Source organism: Triturus cristatus, chromosome 4_1 (assembly GCF_964204655.1).
Source record: "Triturus cristatus chromosome 4_1, aTriCri1.1, whole genome shotgun sequence".
Classification (NCBI taxonomy): domain Eukaryota; kingdom Metazoa; phylum Chordata; class Amphibia; order Caudata; family Salamandridae; genus Triturus; species Triturus cristatus.
Window position 1 is genome coordinate 24,050,423 of NC_140585.1, and position 17,161 is coordinate 24,067,583.

At 49.7% G+C, this 17,161-nt stretch overlaps 1 protein-coding gene across 1 annotated transcript in view; it reads right to left on the reverse strand.

The window, feature by feature from the left end:
• LOC146839350 (lectin-like) overlaps positions 1-17,161 on the reverse strand; it is a 276,100-nt gene that overhangs the window by 207,392 nt on the left and 51,547 nt on the right. Inside the window, exon 2 of the mRNA XM_085651343.1 lies at positions 4,635-4,725. Coding sequence (XP_085507469.1) covers positions 4,635-4,716 — 82 coding nt within the window. The 5' untranslated portion in view covers positions 4,717-4,725. The remainder of the gene's footprint in view (positions 1-4,634; positions 4,726-17,161) is intronic.

Below are 17,161 nucleotides of genomic sequence, written 5' to 3' on the forward strand. Positions count from 1 at the left end.
TTCGCAAGTGGAGAGGAAAAAAGTGAAGTCCGCCTTTATTTTGCTGAAACTTTTTTCGGGTTAGATTAGCAAGCCAATATAATCAGGACGCATGCCATGTTTCGCTGCACGATACCGCCTGCCCTTTGCCTTTATTTTTATCTATGGCAGGCAGCATATCATCAGAATACACGCCAAGAACCGCTTCGTTTTACCGAGGACTGAAACAAACGAGGGTAAAGAGAATGTCTCCATGAGCCTTGTGCTCGGCTGGCGCCTCGGGCATGTTTACTACGGGAACACATGGGAATGCAAAGCCATTAATCAAGCAGGATGGCTCTGTCTTCCTTCACGCCCAGGGAGGAGGGAGATGGGAGCAGAGCATCAAAGGGTGAGAAGGGAGGGGGGAATGCAAGGGTCAAAGTGGCGAAACTGAAAGTAATCGAGCAGAGCATCAAAGGGCTGGGTGAGAAGGGAGGGGGAAATGCAATGAGCAGAGGAGCAGCTGTGCACGTGCATGTGATCTCGTGCACTCAAGGTTTAGGCCAGCCAAAAGACTGTGGGTAGCACTTTGAAAATCTCACATATAAAATGTCTCTTTGAGCCTTTGGCTCGCGAGACCTAACAATAGCAAGTAACCAAGACAAATCATGTCATCGAACAGTAAAAAAACAGGAGAACAGTTTTTGTAAATAATTATGATAAATGCATCCCAGTGCTGGGAAGCCCGTACCTGGGTAGCCACGCGCTTTACTAGAAACTGTATAATAAACAAGCATTGGCATAGCCAATAGGTCTCACCTTTGGGACCTTATTAGTATTTAGTTATGCAGCACAATATCCTTGGTGCCACAACATCAAGTGTTGCATGGCTATACACTTATACGGTCCCAAAGGCGAGACCTATTGGTAATGCCAATGCTTGTTTCTCCCGAAGCGAATACCACTATGGACAAAGGAGCTAGCACGGTGCCAATCTTTAAATTACTCTATAAGCACATTATGCATTATGAATATATAATAAGAGTTTTTTTACGTTGAGAAAATAAAAGAAAAATAAATATTCTAATGGGTGTGGTGTTATTACTCCCTTGATAATGGTTAATATGAATACAGGAATCTCAAATTGAAAGCATTTCACAGACTTCCGCCACCAGTGTTAGAAATGCACAACGTTAAATCAAATACAACAAGCTGAACAGTATCCTAAAATGATTCTGTCCACATAAATAATTAGAGTCCGCAGTACACCGAGGTGCCAAAAATCACCAAGAAATTGCAGCAGCTGCATAAAAAAGACACAAGAGAGACGCTCCCATCTAAACCCCTAGGCACACATCCAGCCAGCGTAGCCAACATTTGGATTTTTCACTAACTACCTAAACAAAAACAAATTTAAGTTTAATATTTTCATGCTGACTCATAACGCGTCTTACATTGCTGAGAACTCATGCTATTCAGGAAACAGCCGATGTTAAAGCTCCTTGGCAGGTCCTTCCGCCTGAGTGAGCAGCACCTGCTGAGCTGACCACCCGAGTGCTGCAACGTCTATGCGGAGAAAGGGCAGTCTCTGGGCCTAGAGTTTCATATATGGCCCAACCTATCTGGGAACTTGCGCACAAGGAAGACAATGCCAAGTGTAGACATTTGTAAACGACTCCTCTGTTTAAACAAGCATACGCCATCTTAAATGGCGCAGTAAGGAATAGCAGAATGCAGTGAAATGGAATGCCAGCAGGGGGCGGGAGGGAGAGAGAGAGAGAGAGAAAAAGGGAAAGAGTGTGAAAGAAGGAGAGGGGAGAGAGAGAGCGAGAAAGGGGGAGAGAGAGAGCGAGAGAAAGAGAGTTGGGGAGAGACAGAGAGAAAGAGAGAGAGAAAAAGCGAGAGGTGAGAGAGAGAGAGAGAGCGAGAGAGAGAGAGAGAGCCCAGGAGTGGTGAGTGCGCACGCAGTCTGCTCTTTTTGGAAGCACATACTCATGCTTGTGGCACGCCCCTGCTCGCTCCCACAAGGTGGATGCCGCCATAAGCATGAGCATGTGCTTCCAAAAAGAGCAGAGCGACGGATAAAGGTCATCCTATGCAGCGCATGCACACTGCGTTGGCGAGACCTAAAAACACCATGTAGGGTTCGACATGGAAGACAATCCTGTGTATTCTGCGAGGGAAATCTGGGTGTTTCAGACAGGATGGACTGGTAAGTGCCTGGCACTGCCGGGTGGGGTGCTGAATCTGCGTCACAATCAGATAAATACACATTTATAATAAATAATGTATGCGGGGGCGTAGCTTGGTCAGTAAGATGGGGGGAGACTTCGAATTTCCCAAACAATCACACGTGCACATCCTGGTAGAATGCACCACATGAGAAGCAGGACATGAGGGGGCTTGAGGGGCAGAGGAAAGGGGGAGCAGCGTCGATTGTTAGGGTTAATTAAAACACAATATGTGATAAAATAACCAACAGTTTTAAGAAGAGAGAGTGTGAGTGTGAGTGTCTGTCTGTGTATGCTCGTAAACGTCAGGGGTGAAATCTGACAGACACCTCACCATACCCAACTGAAAGCACCTGTACCCAACAATTTACTAGAGGATACATTCATTAAGGGAGGGTTCACACCCCAAACACCCCCCCGAATCTACGTCCCTGAATGCATGCTAAAAATACTTGACCTGAATATTTAGAGGAGAGAGAAACAACCAGGCGTCCTGCAATAGGAGCAGCTGGCTGATTGACTGAAACGGGGATCCAACTGTAGGGCAAACACTGAGGGGCATGAACCCTTGATGACCTGTGTCCTTTGCTTCCACTGGCACAGAATTCCTTCACACCCATTCTGGAATGATTTGACCCCCTTCAAACACAGGGCATTGATTTTCTGTTTACTTTCTAAGAAACACCCGGGAGGAATGGTCCATACAAGCCATGGCCAGTCTGGCTGGAGCCCAGGAGTCACAAGGGGCAAGCCAGGGGTCGAAGCTTTGACCCTTGGCGACCCTCAAATATCGTCCATGCCACTGAGCCATCTACATAAAATACAGTCCAGTTACCTGCATGGTACACGTGCTGTGCAGCAGGCCTATTAACCTGCCACACTTCTTTGTTACGAGTCAAAACTGCCACTAGACAAAATTCCGATCTCTCTACAGCAGGCCTTTTAATCACCATATTTATCTTAACATTTTTATTTTGCCCGAAAATTGCTGGACGGACAAGGAATCTGCAGCAGGTGCTTTTAAACCCATGACATAGTTCAAAACACGCCAGTGGCACCTGTTCCACCACCCTAAATCTGCCGGTGCAGCCTGATGAGATTTTAATTTAGCCTTTCCAATAACACCTATAATTTCTTCCAGAGGATGTAAAGATTGTAATGTTCAGCTCATCGGTATACTAGCCATGCATGTTTTATTGGTAGGTGATTCCGAGCGCATACTGCCCCTGCTTCTAGTCAAAAGGAGCTAGACTGGTAGCAGGTAAGTGTTGTACTGCTGGGGTCTACTTGCTAAAGCATCCAGTTATAATGGCCAAGTTCGTGCACTGGTTTTATTTGATGGATTAAAGTGTGCCCAACTCTTGGTCACCGCTGTTGCTGTGAGTGGGGAAATTAAAGAAATACAGCAGCTCTTCGCTCAGGAAGCACAGTGAAACCTGTTATTGTTTGGAACTGTATTCACAGTGCGGCACTCGCCTACCCATAAACCTTTCTTCTGAAATGAAGGATGATTGCCGCAATGACATTTTTCATTTCCTGGAAGTGTTGCAGGAGCGCACTGAGAAGGGGGCTGCTCTGAGAGCGAGCCAGAAGGCTGGAGCCGCGTGAACTGTCATGTCTGACAGATGACATCACTCTCCGGCGGAGATACCACCGTAGTGTGTTTTTGACGATAAATGACGGTATTTTGGATGGCTATGTTTAATATTTTAATTGGGAAATAAAATAAAACTGAAGAGAGGCAGTTAACTTTCGTAACATCTGTGATATAACAACAAGTATCCCCTCAGTACATCGGTGGTCGCACAGACGTCAAACCGATCAAAAAACGGAAATGGGGGCAAGGTCCCAGGAGTGACAAACAGGGAGAAGGGACGACTGGGGCAGAAGAAAAAATAAGTGTAGGTAGGGCGAATGGGGTGAAAGGAATTGAAAACATGCGCGCGCGCTAAAAGTAATAAAAGGCGTCGACAAAAGTGAAACCGGCAGCAGGGGGAGGGGAAACAAGAGGGGGCCTGCACCGGATTTCCTTGCGGGAGCGAGCAGCACATGGCAAAAAAGCTCCCTACCGCAAGGGAATCACCAGATGTGCACGCGTTGCTATTGGAAGCAATGCAACGCGTGCACGTTTTTGCCAGCACAGCGGTGCCGATTGCTAAAGGTCTTTTTCCACGCAACGCATGTGTACTGCGTAGGCGAGACCTACAAAAATAATGTGCATCGGTGTTGGTAATAGAAGTGTAAAAATGAGCAAATTAAGAACTAGAAATACAGCACTAAACCTACACAACAAACAAAAAGATGCAAAACCTCAGGCCTGTATTTTATAATCACCAAAACTAAATGTGCGTCAATCACAGTGGAGTGTGGTCAGTGTACAATGGCCGGTCACAAACCACCGAGAAGGAGAGAGGTGTTGTTAGGGCGCTGTCTTTTACTTACCCCATCCTACATTGAAGAAGAGGGTGATAGAGAGCAGCAGAATCCTGGACATGGCACTGCCCATCCTCCTGGACTCGTCCATCCTCTGGGCCTGTAAGAATGCGTGGAGGGCACACTTTAGCAATAGTAGATCACTCTGCAAATCAATATCATGTGTCACCCAATACCCGCTTCTCACAGATTATTCTGACGTGCTCTTCAAAACACACACCATGCCAAGTCCAAATCTTCAAAAAATAGAAATAAATGTGTGAAGGGAAAATTGAGGAAGACCTAAGAAATCTAAAGACACAACAGTCAATATATGCATTACAGTTTCTAAAAAAAAAAAAAACTGCATTCACTCTGCTATTTACTTTTAGTGTTCCTGACCGGTTAAAATACAAGTTAATTCAAACATGTAAAACCTCTGTTTTCCTCCCACTGATCTCCTCTGTCCCCTGTTTGTATCCTTATGTCAATATCTGTTCCCCTCTCTCCTCAGCCCCCTGTGATGGGTTAGAAAATTACTCTGCTCCAAGGAATAAAACCCCACTTCATATAGATGGAAAGGAAAGGCACAGACATATGCATACACATGCTACTAACAATTCAAGAAGCACCTTGCCTACAACCTGGGTTATTAGATTAGTTTATGATTAATGTTTCCTTATCCTGGGCTCCAACCCCTCAGCCTGGGACGACTCCTGGAGGCCCGCAGATCCCCACCACACCCACAGACCACGCACAAAATCTCAGCAGCATCTTGGACTCCTCGCTCACCATGAACAGCCAGATCAACACTGTCTCATCATCCTGCTTCGACACACTACGCGTGCTCCGAAAGAACTTCAAGTGGATCCCCACCGAGTCCAGAAAGACGGCCTCCCACTCACTCATCAGTAGCAGACTCGACTACCACAACACACTTGAATCCAGCATCACCCAGAAACTCCTCAAAGGCTCAGTCTGGCACTTCAGGTACAGACTGGCATGAGGGAGAGTGGGGTCGGCCTGGGCAACAATGCAAACAAGCATTGGTAAATGCATTCGGTTTCTTAGTGTCTGATGGTCCGTACTGCAGTGTCAGTGCTGGCTCAGGCTGGCACTTCAGGTACAGATGGGCATGAGGGAGAGAGGGGTCGGCCTGGGCAACAATGCAAACAAGCATTGGTAAATGCATTATGTCTCTTAGTCTCTGAGGGTCCGTACTGCAGTGTCAGTGCTGGCTCAGGCTGGCACTTCAGGTACAGGCGGGCATGAGGGAAAGCGAGGTCGGCCTGGGCAACAACACAAACAAGCATTTGTAAATGCATTAGGTTTCTTAGCCTCGGAGTGTTGGTAGTGCAGTGTCAGCACTGGCTCAGGCTGACACTTCAGTTACAGACTTGCATGAAGGAGAGTGGGTCGACCTGGGCAGCAATGTAAACAAACATTGGTAAACGCATTAGGTTTCTTACCCTCGGAGCATCTGTACTGCAATGTCAGCGCTGGCTCAGGCTGGCACTTAAGTTCCAGACTGGCAAGAGGGAGAGCAGGGTCAGCCTGGGCAACAATGCAAACAAGCATCAGTAAATGCATTAGGTTTCTTATACTCGGAGGGTCAGTACTGCAGTGACAGCTTTAGCTCAGGCTGGTGCTTCAGATATAGACTGGCATGAGGGAGAGCGGGATCGTCCTGGGCAGCAAAACAAACACGCATTTATAAATGCATTAGGTTTCTTAAATTTGAAGGGTCCGTACTGCAGTGTCAGCGCTGGCTCATGCTGGTACTTCAGATACAGAGTAGCATGAGGAAGAGCGGGATCGGAATGGGCAAAAATGCAAACAAGAATTGGTAAATGCATTAGGTTTCTTAGTCTCGGAGGGGCCGTACTGCAGTGTCAGCGCTAGCTCATGCTGACAACATCTTTAATGGGATGTTCGCCACAGGGATCTTTCATAACATGTGGAAAAAGCCTTCTATTCTTCCACTTCTCAGGAAGCCGAACCTGGACCCAGATAATCCAGTGAACCAACTTTCTATCTCTAGACTGCCTTTCCCTGCCAAAATCTTAGAAAAAATAATAAATACTCAACTGACGCAATTCATTCAGTCAATTATTGGACAGCACAAAATTTGGCTTCAGGGCCGAATACAGCACACAGACTGCATTAATACCGAGCACTGGAAATGCAATAGGTCTCGCATTTGGATGAGTTAGAGCTATTGGCGTTATAAATTACAATATCTTTTACCTATGAGTTATGGAGTTTATTTATGTGGTGTGTAGTGGAAATATGTGGGTTGGATTGGTAGTGTTAGTTGTGGAATTGTGTGGCGTGGGATTCTGTGGTGTGGAGTGGATTTGTGTAGTGGAATTATGTGGCATGGTGTGCAGTGGAAATAAGTGCATAGTAATGATGTGGTATTGAGTACTGGAATTATGTGGAGTGGATTGTGTGTTATAGAGTGTAATTATGTGGAATGTTTTTTGTGTGGTGGAGCAGTATGTAGAGGAGTTTAATTATGTGGTGTGCTGTTGAATTGTGTGGCGTGGAACTGTGTGAATAGTTTTTCTTTTTTGGTAACAAAAAAAAAACAAATAGGTACGAGCAAAGTTCCATATCTGTGTTTTAGGTGTTAAAAAAAAGACAAGTGCAGCAAACATGTAACTCTTTTCCCATCAATACCATAATCGGGTTGCCTCTGTATAGTAGTTATTTTAGTACTTCACGCTGTAGGCATCTCATGCATTTTCCAAGTGTCCACTGTCACCTAATGAAAACAGCAAATTTGCTTTTAATAAAAATTGTGTTATTTCTATTTTTGCATAGCTACGTGTAAGGGTGGGAATGTAAGTGAGTGAAAGGGTGGATGGAAGAGTGAAATGGAAGATGGGTGGGTGAGTGAATGAATAGATACATGCATGGATGAATGAGTGAAAGGATGAATGAATGGATGTTTCAAAGGGTGGATGGATGATGAGGGGAAAATGGATTGATTAATGAGTGAAAGGATGGATGATGAGTGGATGAGAATTGGCTGGATGGGTGAAAGGCTGGATGGGTGGGCTGGTTGAAGGATGGATGTAAGGGCAGATCAGTGAAACAATGAATAAGTGAAAGGGAGGACAGATGGAAGGCTGAATGAAAGAGAGGATGGATGGATGAAGGAGTGTGAATGACTGGAAGGATGAGTGAGTGAAAGGGTAGATGGATGAGTGAAAGGATCAATGGATGGATGAATGTGAGTGAAATGATAGATTGCAGGTGAGTGAAAGGATAAATGAATATATGCATACATGGATGAATGAATGAGTAAAAGGATTGATGCAAGGTTGTATGAATGAAAGAGGAAGGATGGATGAGTGAAAGCATGGATGGATGGTTGGAGAATTGATGGATGAGTGAGTGAAAGAATGGATCTAAGGGTAAATGGATGGATCAACTAGCGGATAGATGGATGACTGAGTGGAAGGGTGGGTGAATGACTGATCGGATCAATGAGTGAAAGAATGTCTGTAAGGATGGATGAGTGAAGGAATGGATGGATGAGTAAAGGAATAGATGGATGAATGAAGGAATGGATGGATGAGTGTAAGAAAGTAGATGGATGGTTGAAGAAAGGGTGGATGGATAGATAAGTGTAAGGGTAAATGGATGGATGAATAAGTGAAAGGGTAGATGGATGAGCTAGTGAAAGGGTAAATGGATGAGTTAGTGAAAGGATGTATGAATAAAAAGGTAAATGGATGGATTGATGTGTCAAAGGGTAATGACTGAGTGAAAAGATGGATGGCTGAGTGGAAGGATGGATGAAGTGGATGGGTGGATATGTGAAAGGGTGGATGGATGAGTGAAAGGATGGATTGATGAATGGATGAAAGGATGGCTGGCAGTGGAAGGAAGGGTCTGTGTTATCAATAGGTTTAAAGATAGATGAAGAGGTTTGGATATGAATGGGCAGAAGGTGACAGACTGAATGTTGGCTGAAAGACAGAATGAATGACAATGTAAGGATGAAATGGTGGATATCAGCAGGTGGATGGAATGATGAAAAGACAAATGGATAGATGCTTGGGTGGAATAGACAAGCAAGCTCTTCTGGGGAGGGTCACAATGACTTGCTTCACCTACTTGGAGCCATAAGACCTGTGTTTGAAAGTGGGGGGTATTAACATTTTCTGTCTACTCCCTTGATCTGAGGAACACCGCCTCACCTTCCCTCTTAAATGTGTGCAAGATCGAATAGCTGTCTTCAGAGTCTCTGGTCAATCCAAGTACTTCAAGGAAATCTGGTGTTTGGTTTTGATTTATGTTAGACCTGGCACCTTGGCGTGAGTTTCCCTTCCACTTTTTAATGGTGTGCCTCGACTGTTTTGCTGGTGTTGTCCGCTCAGGGCACTGCGCCACGGCTAATCCGTGCCGCAGTGCAAGTGCTCCCTAAGTAAAGTGTACCTGTAATTGATGCCCATGATTGGGTTATTGGATTCACTGTCAGTCCCCAGTAAAGTGCACCAGGGGTGCCAGGGCTTGTGAATGCCAATGCTGCTGGTGGGCTTGCAGCGCTGGTTGCGCCACCCACGGAAGCGGCCTTGTAAAGTGTGTCTAGGGTCTGCCACCGCAGACCCTGTGCGCGGTCCGGGACCGTCGCGCTGACTGCGCAAGTGCCCCCACTTGCCAGTCCCTAAACCTTCCCTTACCTACATATTAGCCACCCCTCTGGTAGGCCCGAGGGCAGGGTGCATTGTAGGCATAAGGTAGGACATGCCCTGATGTTTGTGGCATGTCTTAGTAGTGAATTACAGCCCTTGTCGTTTTTCACTATTGAAGGCTACCTGCTCTCCATAGGCCAGAATGGGCTGCCGGGGTCACGCCAACGCTGTGACCCCAGTGGACTCAGAGAGCATGGTAGAGTGTCAAGTTTGGTATGCCTGAACTCAGAATAATAAAATACTTCTTGTAGTCAAGTTTATTTTAGTATCCTGGGTTTGTAAATACTACTTTTAGAAAGTTAGTATTTACTGACCTGACCATCTCAGTCCGCCTCTGCTGTATGTGTGTGTGTTCTGCCCAGCAACAGTAAGGAACAGGGTTGGGGAATCCCCAGAGACAGGTTGGCTGCCAGGTGGTGGGTAGAGAGATTACACCTGGATGGGTGGGAGGAGTACACCTTGACTCTTGAATAGACCTGTGCTCTGCCACCACAAAGCCGGCGCCACCCCCTGTGGGGCGGCTGATGTCTCTGCCCTGCTGCTGAAAGGAAAGAGCAGAGTCACCATAACAAAGTGCTCCAGAACTGGACTGAGCCAGGCCCAGGCCCCCTGGCGCTAAAGAACAAAAGAATCATGGTATAAAAGTAGGAGCCTGGCTCCTAAGAAATCAGAATCCTGTTTACCACAAAGGACCTCTGCCCGACTAGAAGGAGAAGAAGACGCCGGAGGAGCTGGCCTGCTGCTTGCCTTGCTGAGAGAGGAGAGGAAGAGACTTACCGAAAAGACTTTGCTACTTTGTGCTTGAACATTCTCCAAGGGCTTGATCTGAGCTTGCCCCCCTGAACTGAACCCCAGGAACAGTGGGTTCTCTGTGCTTCTTGCTCGTCCTCCAATTCGAGCCGTGTGTGCATCCCGCCGGAAAAGAGACTGCGCCCCTCATCGTCCCTCCTAGGGCCGTGACACCCAGAAGCTCGCCTGCCTCAAACCCGTGAGAGCCCCGCTCCGTCCCGAGCCGCTCTCTGTCCCCGGGCCAGGCCGCCTGCATCCCTGTCACCGCCTGCCATTGGAGTGCGCTGAACGCGCTATCACCCCTCCTGCCGGAAGCCGTCCGACGACTGTGATCTACGCCGGGTCATCCAGCTGCACTGACTGTGCCCTGTGACCCCGCTTCGCTATCCTCGGACATCTCAGGCCGCGCCGCCCCCGCTGTGGAGACCCTCCTGCACCGCCGTGCTAAAGGGTCGCGGGCCGCGCCTGCCTACTTGCCCACACCTGCTGATTGAGGACCCAAGAACACTTCCCAAGGCCAGAGTCGCACCGACCTGTGCCGATTCTCCACATCACGAAAGAAGTTCCAGCATCGGGCTCGGGGCCCGCAACGCCTTATTTCCCCGTTCGCAGGAGCCGATCTCTGTGAGTACTGGAACCACAAGTAACATTTGCAAGAGACTGCAAAGAATCTATTTGAAGCTACGAACAACGAACATTTGCCCGCTGTACAACCTGGTGGCATAGCGAAAACGTTATTGGTCTTGTGATAAGTCTGCTGAGATATATCTACCTTATTTTTACATAAAGAATCGTATTTTTATATATATCCAAGTCTGGTGTCCGTTTCTGGGGGGATTGATGTATTTACTGTGTGTACGATTGTAAGTGCTTAACCAACAACGCCTGAGGAATCGCCTTGGCTGCTCACGCCACGCACCTAGAGGGTGAGCGAGGGTCATTCGCGAGGGGTTATCCTGCGCCCTGACGTGGAGGAAAGGGTTCCTGCTTGACACAAGGGCAACCTTGCGCCAACCAGAGATCCCCGACTCTAACATTGTTGGCAGCGGTTGGGATTTCGGATTTGCATTTGTAATTTGCATACAGTGAATTATTAATCACCAGATAGTGAGAGCAGACCAAGTAACGCAGCCACAGGTTTTCATTTTTGAACTTTGTTGAGACATCTGCCATTACTGCAACCATGCCTGGCTCACTCTCCGCTGGGAGAGCACTCTCTGTGATTTCTGGAATAGATGAGGTGGATTGGGAGAGACTGGAAGGCTACACGATGGAGCAATTGAAAGGCTACAGTGTAAAATTCAGAGTCCCCCATGCTGGATTCAAGAGGAAGAACCAGTACACCAAGGCGTTGAGAGCCTGGAAGGAGTCACGAGACCCACGGAATGCGGGGGACATCGTTCCACCCGACAACCTTGAGGAGCCCAGCAGAGTCCGGTCGCCAGAGGAGCTGGCAGACAGGGCAGCAGACAGGGCGCATGCAATGGAGATGGCAAAGTTGGCAGGACAGATGGAAATGGAAAAGCAGAAGTTGGCCCTGGAGGCACAACAACGCCAAATGGATCATGATATCAGATTGAAGGAGTTGGAGCTGAAGGCGAAAAGTTTGGACACCGCTCCTTCTGGTGGCAGCACTCCACCAGCGCAGGTAGAGTCCAAGGTGTACATCCCCAAAGATGTAGTAAAGGAGTATTTCAGAAAGGATGACATAGGGCAGTGGTTTAGGGCCTACGAGGTGGCCATGTCCTCACACCGGGTCCCTGAGAAAGACTGGGGAGCGGGGTTGTGGGGAAGGTTCCTTGCTGAAGGGCGTGACACACTGTTAGATTTACCCTTAGATCTCCAAACCTCATACCCCCATATGAAGGAAGCTTTAATGACCAGGTATGGGTTAACTCCGGAGCTATATAGACAGCGGTTCAGGGAGACGAAGAAGATCCCTGAGAGTACGTATGTGGAGTATGTGACCTTTTTCTGCAGAGCGCTGGATGGTTGGGTGAAGGGTAGCAAAGTGAATGATTATCAAGGGCTGCTTGATTTAATTGCATGGGAGCACTTGTCCAGTCAATGTTTTCCTGAGCTACGCCAGCACCTGATTGATAGCAAGCTGTCCAACCCGAGGAAGCTTGCTGAGGAGGCGGACCGCTGGCTCAGCACCAGGGTCCACAAGGGTCAAGTGGGAGACTCCGCCAAAGGTGGGCAGGGTCCCCAGCAGAAGAGTGGGGGGGACAAGGGTAAACAGAAGGGGTTCCAAAAAGGCCCCCAAAGTAATTCCCAAGGGAACCAGCAGAAGGGTTCTCAGCCTCCCCCACCCCCGCAGCAGAACGGGGCCCCGACAGGTAGACCTGTTCCAAAGGGGCCCTTCAATTGTTATAAGTGTGGTGACCCGGGTCACATTGCCTCTGATCCTAAGTGTCGCCTGTTTGGTAAGACCGCACCCACTGGTGCTCCACCCCGGCAAGTAGCTAGTGTTAACTTTGGGGAGGAAGTAGCAGTCCAGGAGGGTGGGGGTCCCGGGCAGATGACCCTAGTCTCGCTAGGAGACAGTGAGATGGTCCCTGTAACCTACCTACCCTCTAACACTAAGAAATATGGGCAGGTGGTGACCATTAATGGAAAGAAGGTTGAGGCTCTTAGAGATACAGGAGCCAGCGTGACCTCGGTGAGGCAACACCTGGTGTCTCAAGAGCAAATTGTACCCAATGCCTACTGTAGGGTTGTCAATGCTGACAACGTAGAGAGTCGTTGTCCCATGGCTCAAGTTCCCTTTGAGTGGGGGGAGGTCTCTGGTACTCTACAAGTCGCTGTGAGAACTGACATGCCTGTAGACTGTCTGCTAGGGAACGACCTGGAGAGTTCCCCTTGGGAAAAGGTGGAGAAGACCACGCATCTGAGGATGGTGGGTCTACCCGACTGGGCGTGCGTGACCACCCGGTCCATGGCAGCCAGTAGGGGTGTTGAGAGGGCCCTGGAGCCTGAGGGAGAGGCCCAGGAACCGGCCTTAGGGAGAAGGCGCAGGAGGCGCAGGAAACCGGCCCCCGAAGTTCCCACGACCCAGGAGGAAGTAGAACCTGAGGGGGATACTCTGGAGCCTACCGGGGAACAGATTGCCGAACTGGGAGATCTGCCTGAGCTGACCCATTGGCAGCAAGAAGGAGGTCCCTCCAGGGAGGAATTCTGCAGGGAGCAGAAAGAATGCCCTTCTCTCGTGGGTATGCGGCAACAGGCTGCAGACCAGGCCAATGGTGTTCAGGCCAAAACACACTACGTGTACTGGGAGAGTGACCTCCTGTATTCCGAGCCTAAGGCTGCTGAACCTGGGTCAGCCCGTGTGCTGGTGGTACCCCAGAAGTTCAGAACCTTCCTACTGGGGCTGGCTCACGATGTGCCGTTAGCAGGACATTTGGGGATGGACAAGACCTATGACAGGCTTGTCACCCACTTTTACTGGCCCCAAATGCATAAGAATTCCGATTCCTACTGCAGAACCTGTCAGACTTGCCAGGCAAGTGGTAAGAGCGGAGGGAAGCACAAGGCTCCTCTGCAACCTTTCCCTGTGGTCGGTACGCCATTCCAACGAGTGGGTATTGATATTGTGGGGCCTCTGGATCCCAAGACAGCCCTGGGCAACAGGTTCATCCTGGTCTTGGTGGACCATGCCACCCGGTACCCTGAAGCCATCCCTCTGAGGACAGTGACGGCCCCCGTGGTGGGACGGGCACTGATGGGAATTTTCTCCCGAGTGGGATTCCCTCTAGAGGTGGTGAGCGACAGGGGGACCAATTTCATATCCACATATATGAAATCCCTGTGGAAGGAGTGTGGGGTAACTTACAAGTTCACCACTCCTTACCATCCCCAAGGAAATGGGTTGGTTGAGAGATTCAACCGAACCCTCAAAGGCATGGTCATGGGCCTGGACGGTCCAATGAGGCGTAAGTGGGACGTCCTCTTGCCATGCCTGCTCTTCGTTTACCGAGAGGTGCCACAGAAGTCTCTAGGGTTCAGCCCCTTTGAGCTTCTGTATGGTCACCCGGTAAGAGGACCTCTGAGTTTGGTAAAGGAAGGCTGGGAGCAATCTCCCAGGAAACCTCCCCAGAATGTATATAGTTACATGCTGGCCTTCCGAAACCAGACTCGGCGTTTCAGGCAACTTGCTGAGGCAAATCTGGAAGCCAGCCAGGAGGAGATGAAGCGGTGGTACGACCGGAATGCCACTCTGGTAGAGCTTCAACCTGGACAAAAGGTGTGGGTCTTGGCCCCAGTGGAGCCTTGTGCACTTCAGGATAAGTGGACAGGTCCATTTGAGGTTGTGGAGCGCAAAAGTCCTATCACCTACTTGGTGGACATGCAGACTCCCAGTAACCCTTTGAGGGTCCTACATGTTAACCGCCTTAAGCCCCACTTAGAGAGGACCGAAGTGGGCATGCTGCTGGCCACTGATGATGGAATGGAAGAGGAGACCGAGCCTCTTCCTGACCTCTTAGTGGCCTCTGAGAAAGATGGGTCAGTGGATGGAGTTAACCTCTCACCCACCCTGACGCCCGAACAACAGGAAGATTGCCGCCACTTGCTGGGACAATTTTCCGACCGATTCTCCCTGGTTCCTGGTGTCACAGATTGGTGCGTCCATGATGTGGACACCGGAGGCAGCTTACCTGTGAAGCACAAGGCTTACAGGGTAACTGACAGGGTCAGAGCTTGCATTAAGGAGGAGGTCTCCAAAATGCTTGCGCTAGGGGTGGTTGAGTCCTCCAGCAGTCCTTGGTCCAGCCCCGTGGTCTTGGTCCCAAAGGCTGCTGCGCCGGGAGCCACACCTGAACTCCGGTTCTGTGTGGACTACAGAGGACTCAATTCAGTCACGAAGACTGACGCGCACCCCATCCCCAGAGCTGATGAGCTCATTGATCGGCTGGGGGCTGCCCGGTCCCTCAGTACGTTTGATTTAACGTCTGGGTACTGGCAGATCGCCTTGACCGATGGGGCCAAAGAGAGGTCAGCATTCTCTACACCAGATGGGCACTTCCAGTTCCGAGTCATGCCATTTGGGATGAAGAATGCCCCTGCCACCTTTCAGAGGTTGGTCAACCAGGTACTGGTTGGGCTGGATGCGTTCAGTGCCGCCTACCTGGATGACATCGCAGTGTTCAGCGCCACCTGGCCCGAACACCTGCGCCACCTCTGGGAAGTGTTGATGGCTCTGCGCCGAGCAGGCCTCACGATCAAGGCAAGCAAGTGCCAGATCGGGCAGGGTTCCGTGGTGTACTTGGGACACCAAGTGGGGAGTGGCAAGGTGGCACCCTTGCAACCCAAAATTGAAACCATCCTGGCTTGGGAACCCCCCAAGACGCAGACCGCAGTGAGGGCCTTCCTGGGGCTCACTGGGTACTACAGGAGGTTTGTCAAGGGCTATGGAACGATCGTTGCCCCCTTGACAGAGCTGACTTCGAAGAAGCAGCCCAGGAACGTGATTTGGACTGACACCTGTCAGAAAGCTTTCGACACCCTGAAGACGGCCATGTGCACGGCGCCCGTGCTCTTGGCCCCTGACTTCTCCAAGGAATTCCTAGTACAGACAGACGCTTCAGAGCATGGTGTAGGGGCTGTTCTCTCACAGATGACTGAGGAGGGCTGGGACCAACCCGTAGCCTTCATCAGTAGGAGGTTACTTCCACGGGAAAGTAGGTGGAGTGCAATTGAGCGAGAAGCATTTGCTGTGGTCTGGGCGCTGAAGAAGCTAAGACCCTACTTGTTTGGGTCTCACTTCCGGGTTCAGACGGACCACAGGCCCCTCAGATGGTTGATGCAAATGAGGGGTGAAAACCCGAAGCTGTTGAGGTGGTCCATCTCCCTACAGGGTATGGACTTTACGGTGGAACACCGTCCTGGTACAGATCACGCCAACGCTGACGGTCTGTCCAGGTATTTCCGCCTTAGTGACGAGGAACCCCCTGGGCAAGGGTAGTTCTCCCCACATTTCAGCTGGAGGGGACACGTGTTAGACCTGGCACCTTGGCGTGAGTTTCCCTTCCACTTTTTAATGGTGTGCCTCGACTGTTTTGCTGGTGTTGTCCGCTCAGGGCACTGCGCCACGGCTAATCCGTGCCGCAGTGCAAGTGCTCCCTAAGTAAAGTGTACCTGTAATTGATGTCCATGATTGGGTTATTGGATTCACTGTCAGTCCCCAGTAAAGTGCACCAGGGGTGCCAGGGCTTGTGAATGCCAATGCTGCTGGTGGGCTTGCAGCGCTGGTTGCGCCACCCACGGAAGCGGCCTTGTAAAGTGTGTCTAGGGTCTGCCACCGCAGACCCTGTGCGCGGTCCGGGACCGTCGCGCTGACTGCGCAAGTGCCCCCACTTGCCAGTCCCTAAACCTTCCCTTACCTACATATTAGCCACCCCTCTGGTAGGCCCGAGGGCAGGGTGCATTGTAGGCATAAGGTAGGACATGCCCTGATGTTTGTGGCATGTCTTAGTAGTGAATTACAGCCCTTGTCGTTTTTCACTATTGAAGGCTACCTGCTCTCCATAGGCCAGAATGGGCTGCCGGGGTCACGCCAACGCTGTGACCCCAGTGGACTCAGAGAGCATGGTAGAGTGTCAAGTTTGGTATGCCTGAACTCAGAATAATAAAATACTTCTTGTAGTCAAGTTTATTTTAGTATCCTGGGTTTGTAAATACTACTTTTAGAAAGTTAGTATTTACTGACCTGACCATCTCAGTCCGCCTCTGCTGTATGTGTGTGTGTTCTGCCCAGCAACAGTAAGGAACAGGGTTGGGGAATCCCCAGAGACAGGTTGGCTGCCAGGTGGTGGGTAGAGAGATTACACCTGGATGGGTGGGAGGAGTACACCTTGACTCTTGAATAGACCTGTGCTCTGCCACCACAAAGCTGGCGCCACCCCCTGTGGGGCGGCTGATGTCTCTGCCCTGCTGCTGAAAGGAAAGAGCAGAGTCACCATAACAAAGTGCTCCAGAACTGGACTGAGCCAGGCCCAGGCCCCCTGGCGCTAAAGAACAAAAGAATCATGGTATAAAATTAGGAGCCTGGCTCCTAAGAAA